Source organism: Carlito syrichta, unplaced genomic scaffold, assembly GCF_000164805.1.
Source record: "Carlito syrichta isolate Samal-C Ts95f unplaced genomic scaffold, Tarsius_syrichta-2.0.1 Scaffold130637, whole genome shotgun sequence".
Taxonomy (NCBI): domain Eukaryota; kingdom Metazoa; phylum Chordata; class Mammalia; order Primates; family Tarsiidae; genus Carlito; species Carlito syrichta.
This window is the reverse complement of record NW_007074733.1, coordinates 269565-276506: the sequence shown is the minus strand read 5'-3', so window position 1 is coordinate 276506 and position 6942 is coordinate 269565. Positions and strand designations below refer to the sequence as shown.

General features: G+C 53.2%; 1 protein-coding gene across 6 annotated transcripts in view; it reads left to right on the top strand.

The window, feature by feature from the left end:
* PLA2G6 (phospholipase A2 group VI) overlaps window positions 1-6942 on the top strand; it is a 67846-nt gene that overhangs the window by 8161 nt on the left and 52743 nt on the right. For 3 of the 6 annotated variants that reach the window (XM_008049164.2, XM_008049165.2, XM_008049163.2), the window contains exon 2: window positions 3361-3614. In XM_008049164.2, the coding sequence (XP_008047355.1) occupies window positions 3406-3614 (209 nt within the window). In that variant the 5' untranslated portion in view covers window positions 3361-3405. The remainder of the gene's footprint in view (window positions 1-3360; window positions 3615-6942) is intronic. The other 3 variants (XM_021708098.1, XM_021708099.1, XM_021708097.1) reach the window with 1 other exon arrangement.

Below are 6942 nucleotides of genomic sequence, written 5' to 3'. Positions count from 1 at the left end.
TTTTGTTAGAGACAGTCTCCCTCTGTTGCCCAGGCTGGAGTGCACTGGCACGATCATAGCTCACTGCAGCTTTGACCTCCCGGGCTCATACTACAGGATGCGCCACTGCACCTGGCTCTGCCTCTTTTCCCGGCCAGGCCTGACCCCTATGGATCCCCATCCTCTGGCTGCAAAGGCTCAGCCTATACTGCTGCTTTCTTTGAAAACTATGACCACTTTACATACCATTTGGAAAATAGGGAGAAGAAAATAAATTGCCCATAAACCTCATCTACTCAGTATTTTGGTATGTTTTCTGTCAGTCTTTTTTTTTTCCTGTGTATAATATTTACTCAGTTAAATAATATTTTAAAGCTGGGCACAGTGGCTCACACCTGTAATCTCTCAGCACTTTGGGTGGCTGAAGCAGGAGAATAGCTTGAGCTCAGACATTCGAGATTAGTCTGGGCAACGCAGCAAGACCTCATTGTGAGGTCTCATAGTCCCAGCTACTCGGGAGACTGAGGAGGAAGGATCCCTGAACCCAGGAGGTCGAGGCTACAGTGAAGAGTGATTGTGCTGTGCACTCCAACCTGGGTGACAGAGCGAGACCCTGACACACACAAAATAATAACAAAAGTTCTGTTTTAACATACTTTCGGTGAGCCAAGCTTTGGGCTGGGGTGAGGGTATGGCAGTGAAGAACCAGCAGCAGCCCATAAGAAGCTCTGACTTGGGAACCTGCCCATGGGCTCCAGTCCTCACTCCTCTACCTACTAGCTGTGTGACCTTGGGCACATGACTTTCCCTCTCTGTGCCTTGGTCTTCTCATGTGTGAAATGAGGATGATAATAATAACCATTCCATAGGGTGTTGTGTGGATGAAATGATCAAGATGTGTAAAGCTCTTATACAAGTGCCAGAGCCCAGAAAAAGGCACAAGCGAGTATGGGTGGGGTGATGATTTTGGAGCTTGGAGTCTGGCAGGAGGGAGGACTGTAACAATCCGGGGTGTGAGAGTAGAGATGTGTTTAAGCAAGGGGCAGCACAGAGCAAGGAGGGAGACCCTGGTGACTGGGGACGGTGAATCAAGGACATTTTAAGGAGGAGGTGAGAACCGAGCTTGGATTTGAAGAAGGATTGGGCTTTTTCAGATGGAAAAGGAGAGGAAGGGCACTCCAGACAGACGCATCACTGAGGGCTGTCTCCGAGCCTTGCAGGACACCATGAACTTTTCCTCAGTTATGATCTTCACAGTTACACTTTTAATGAGCACATGTAGCTCTGAGGTGACGTATCATAATGTACCATCTACTGATGCTGAACAGCCAAGCTGCTCCATTGCATGTCATCATGAAGACTGCTGCAGCACACACTGGTGTGCATGTCGGGTCTTCTGTTTTGCGGTTCTTTTCCTGGGACTGATTCCCATGCCTTCTCTTGGGGTCCCTCTACTCTCCCCTTGCTATGGAGAGGGGTACAGGTACCTCAGCTTCTCTGTCCCCCAAGTGCGGAGGAAAGAAGGAAGCTTGGCACAGTTCCAAGTATTCTCGCAAACGTTCTCATGTAATCCTCACAATGTGTGCAAGATGGGCACCGCATTTTAAAGGAGAAAACAGGCCGGGCTCGGTGGCTCAGCCTGTAATCCCAGCGCTTTGGGAGGCCGAGGTGAGTGGATTGCCTGAGCCCGAGGGATCGAGACTCACCTGGGCAACTTGGCAAGACCTCATCTCTACAATAAATCAAAAATCAGCCGGACGTGGTAGCGCGCGCCTGTAGTTCCAGCGACTTGGAAGGCTGAGGCGGAAGGATAGCTGGAGCCCAGCAGGTCGAGGCTGCGGTGGCCGGGAGTGGCCACTGCACTCCAGTCTGGGCGACAGAGTGAGACTCCAACTCAAAAAAAAAAAAATTAAAGGAGAAAACAGATTCACGATGTCCTTACGCTGCATCTTACTACTGATCAAGGGAAGAATGTTACAAAGCTTCAGGGCGTTTTCAGAGTTTTGTAGCCATGGTTCTCTAAACCTCAGTTTTCTTATCTGTAATGGGGGATGAGCAAAGTAAAGAGAGCTAATGCCTATTGGACATTTGCTATCTACCGTGTGCTATGATTAGGAATTGTTATGGTCCCCATGTTGCAGGTGAAGAAACTGGGACACAGAGATGTTAAGTAGCTCACCACAACTGGGACGTGGTGAGGCTGGGATTTGAACGCTGTCTGGTTCAGGAGAGCCCTGTGCTCTCAGTGTACCTGCCTCATGGTCTTGTGTAAATCCGATTAGACAATTACAAAAAAAACTTAGCTCAGGGCTGGCTACATCGTAAGCACTTGATCCACATTCTCTGCTGTAATTGTCGGAGCCCAGCCCCCTTTTGAGATGGCTCTTTGTAGGCCTCTTGTCTTTGTCTTCCTTCTGTCCCAAGATCGATCCTCTGTTCAACACACAGGACAGGGCAGAATGAGGCTGTGAGCTAGTGTCCACTCAGATGTCCTCTCTCCCCCAGGGCACCCACGCTCTGTCCTCAGCGTCTTTTATCAGATGACATCCTGGCACAGAGGCAGAGGGTGGCCTCCAGCTGACTGTCGCCTGGCTTTGGTGGCAGTGCCTTAGGAAAGCAGTGTCCTTTCTGGGAACCCAGGAAATAACCAGACATCTAATTCTGTCATCTAAACTAGGGACAGTTTCCACAGCAGAAACTATGACTCTGAATTTGCAGCATAAATTTGCCACCTAAGCAAGTGTTCACTGTCTCTTTACACTCACGCTCATTTCTGAACGCTGGTTTTTGTGTTCACTCTGAGCTCTTTGGGAAACCAGTGGTGGCAAGCACCAAAAGATTTAGACAAATACCAATGGTCCCTTTCCCGCGATTGAGTGTGATACGATTGCTGGTCGCCTTTCAGTATCTAGCATAGAGGGACACTGATTTTGCTTGTGGAATTGAAATAAGCATGCCGAGCTCTCTAGTGCCAAGCAATTGTCTCTGTAACCTACACAGCGAGCACACTCCATTTGGCCAGGGCATCTCTGCCTAGAATGTGCGTCCACGTCACCGTCCCCCGGACCAGTACAACTCCACACCACAGACGAGGAAACTGAGTCTCTGCTGAGGATGCTGGGTCAGGGAGCAGGCAGTTAAGATCACCTGCGGGCAGCAGCAGCATAGCAGGGCAGCCTTCCAGGTCCCCAGCCCAGCCCAGGGACTCTGTCACTTCTTCCCTACCACTCAGTGTTGTCTCTCTTTCTTTCTCTCCAGGCCCAGGACCAGGGGACGGCGCTGGTGGGAGCGATCTGGGTGTCTGTGCAGGACACTGCTGCACATGGTGAGGTGGGCATGGGAGACCGAGCCCAGCTGACCAGAGACCCCGTTTTCTTCCAGACTGAAAAGGAAGGCGGTGGGGCCTCCCCACCTGCCCCACAGAAGATGCAGTTCTTCGGCCGCCTAGTCAATACCCTCAGTAGCGTCAGCAACTTGTTCTCTAACCCGTTCCGGGTGAAGGAGGTGGCCGTGGCCGACTACACCTTGAGTGACCGGGTTCGGGAGGAAGGGCAGCTGATTCTGTTCCGCAACACTCCTAACCGCACCTGGGACTGCGTCCTGGTCAACCCCAGGAACTCACAGAGTGGATTCCGGTGGGTGACGATCAGCTGGGACACATTTCTCTCCTTTGACTCCTGGGTCTCACTGGAGGTCCCTTGGCTGAGAAGCATCTTCCTTGGGTCTCCATCGGAGGAGTGTGGAGGGGTAGGAGAGAGGGGCAACTCTACTCCTGGAGTGGAGGGAGGGACTTCCTAGACACCACACCTCTGTCCCTCAGGGTCCCGGCAACAGGGGCTGGGGGGTAGAAGACTGGGTTGTTTCTTGCCTGGAGGCTCCACCCATGTGGGAGGAGGAAGGACAGGGAGGCTGAGTGGGGCCAGATCAGGTGAGGCCCATGGGAAGAACCTTTAGCCTGGGGTCCCTAAAAGCACGACCATCCTCATGGGGGTGGCCAGTGTTTGTGCAGGAGAGCCTGGAGGGCTGGACAGAGCTGACACTTCTCAGGGCTTGCTGGGATTCCCCTGGGCTGTAGGGGAAGGCTGGGAAGGCAGAACAGGGCTGAGGGAACCGGACTAGCTGCAGAGCTGCTTGGACAAGGGGAGAGATGTGGCCAAGGACCTTCAGGCAGGCTCCAGCAGAGCCTGGCAGACTGGTGTCCAGTTGGGCTCCAACTGATAGGCCTGCTTCTCTGTGTTTATCCATCTGACTCCCGTCAGCCATCCGTTCAATATGCACCAAGCACCTCCAGGGTCCCGGGCTCTGGGCCAGACCCAGCTGGCCCTGTGAGATGAAAAATGTGACCTGTGTTTTTAAAGAACGTGCAAACTGGTGGGGGCCCCCTTGCAAACAGGCATCTTAGTACCCCATGAGGAGTGCTCTGACAGAGGGGGGGCCAGGGAACGGTGGGGGGCACAGGAAGTGCTCGAGAGCTACTCTGCATCTGGACAGAGGAGGAGGAGGAGTCTGTCAGGCAGAACGAAGCGGGTCAGGGAGTTCCAGTTATGCAGAGGCAGGAGGTGTGAGCCTAGAACGGCGGGCTCTGGCTAGATCTTAGGTGCCTGCAGGGTTTTGGTGATAAGCGAGTCAGCAGGGCACAGCTGGGGTCATTCTGACTGAAGAGGCATGGTGGCAGGAGTCTCTGAAAGTGGTGAGCTGGGGCCAGGGGCCAGCCACCAGGAGAAGGGCAAGGCAGGTGTCAGGGCCCAGCCAACCATGGGGGGATTCTGAGCCTGGCTCTACAAGGAAATGGAAGCAGAGGCACCCAAGCAGGTGCTTGGGCTGAAAATGCAGCTGGCAGCTATTCCAGACATGAATTTTCACACAGCCAGGCCAGTCCCAGCCCTCAGGGCCTGAGGGCCTGCGCTGATGCCCTCCGGCTGGCCTTGGTCAGGACTGGCCCTGGGCAGGGCAGGCTTGCCCCTGCCACTCCAGAACCCCTCTGCAGGCAAAGCTGACCAGGGCAGTGGGTCTGCTCCTTAGAGGGTCACCCAGCATGCTTTTGAGATGCCTTGTTGTGGGGACACCGCCACCTTCCATGTGCAAATAATCACCAAATCCCATCAGCTGTAGCTATCGATTAACAGGATTTCAGATTTGTCTCAATCACCTTGAGCCCTTATGTGGGCAGACCGCCATCCCAGGGGAATCCAGTCCTTTGCCATCAGTTTATTTAATTAGTTGGCTAATTAATTAGTTAATTATTTTAGTCAGAGTCTCACCCTGTCACCCAGGCTAGAGTGCAGTGGCATGATCTCAGCTCACCACAGCCTCAACCTCGTGGGCTCAGGTGATCCTTCCATCGCAGTGTCCCAAGTAGCTGGGACTGCAGGCGTGTACCACCGTGCTCGGCTAATTTTTAAATTTTTTTGCTGTGTTGCCAGGCAGGTCTCGAACTCCTGAGCTCAAGTGATCCTCCCATCTCAGCCTCCCAAAGGGATTATAGGTGTGAGCCACTGCACCCAGCTGCCATCAGTTTATTAACTATACATAAGCTACTCCTACCCTTCCTTGGGTGGCGCTTCATAGTTGACAGAATGCTTTCACATATGTCACATTAGCACATCTGCTACTGGCCAACTGAGGTAGGCAAGTCAGGCAGTAACCCATTTTTTGGATGAGAAAACTGAGGCTCCGGGATAAGTGATTCATCCTCGATTACACAGGAAGCAGTGAAGAAACAGAATCTGTCTTCTGTTTCCAACCCATTTCTGTCTGTGCTGCTTTGTTGTTTCCACATACTTAGACTAAGGAGCATTGGGTGGGATTTTAAGCTAAGTACTTTCTTGGAAGTCCCGATGTCTCTAACTTGGGTCTGGAGTCTTTTTCACTTTCTCCTCTCCAACCTGCCCCCACCCAAGTACGTCCATTTCAGAGCTGGCATCATCCCTGATGGCTGTGCTAGGTCCCGTCATTACTCCATCTTTCCAGCTGGTGGGAAGGCGAAGCCGCGGGGTGAAGAGGGGCACCCTCTCCATCTTTAGGGACGCGCTGTCTGAGAAGTTGTACACATGCCTTCCACCTAAATCCCATTGGCCAGAACGTAGTCACCTGGCCACAGCTACTGCAAGGAAGGCTGGGGAGCGTCACCTGTATTCTAGACAACCACATGCCAATCTAAAACCAGAGGCTGTGTCACTTTCCATTTTGCTACTGACTGCCTTCCCCAGGCCGCAGTCATCATGCACGTGGCTCCTGCAGCCTGCTGCTCCAGCTACGATCTTGCTGTCCTCTCATCCTCTTCCAAGCCGCTGTCAGAATGTCTTTCCAGAGGGCAGCTCTGATCAGTCACTCCCTTGCTCAACCCTTCAAGGGCTTCCTGTTTCCTGAACACATCAGAGCTTAGCAGGGCTTAAGAGGGTCCAGGGTGACTAAGCCTCTGCCTCTATGCCCAGGCTCTTACTTTGGCCGAAGAATACTTCCCTTTTCTTGGCCTGCCCCACTTCCATTTGCCCTGCCCTGACCTGCAGGCTGGAGTAGGCGCTTCTGTGTGTCCCCCCATGGCACCTGGCCATAGCTGCCTTCCTGGTAAGTCACAGGCCCCGTGAGGGTAGTGGCTCGGTCTATCTTGTTCGCTCTGCATCCCAAGGCTCCAACGGGAAACCTGGCACAGATCAGGTTTGTAGAATGAATGAATGCAATGCATTTATTCAGCTTCAACAGTACTATCAAGGGCTGCTGTGAGTCAGATCTCCCCAGAGGGGTGGAGGACTGTGGGGTTCAGGGCAGTTGGGGGAGTGAGCAGGAGGCGGATGAGCTGTAGGGGTTGAGGTTATGAAGAGTTGCAGGACTGGTAATGCCGGGGCTTGGGTGTGACCTGGGAGTGAGGGCTGCGGTGGGGTGGGGTGAGGCTGAGGGTGGGGCGGAGGGCTCAGGGCGCTGTCAGAGCCCCGGGGTCCTCACTGAGGGGTTTCCACTGCAATG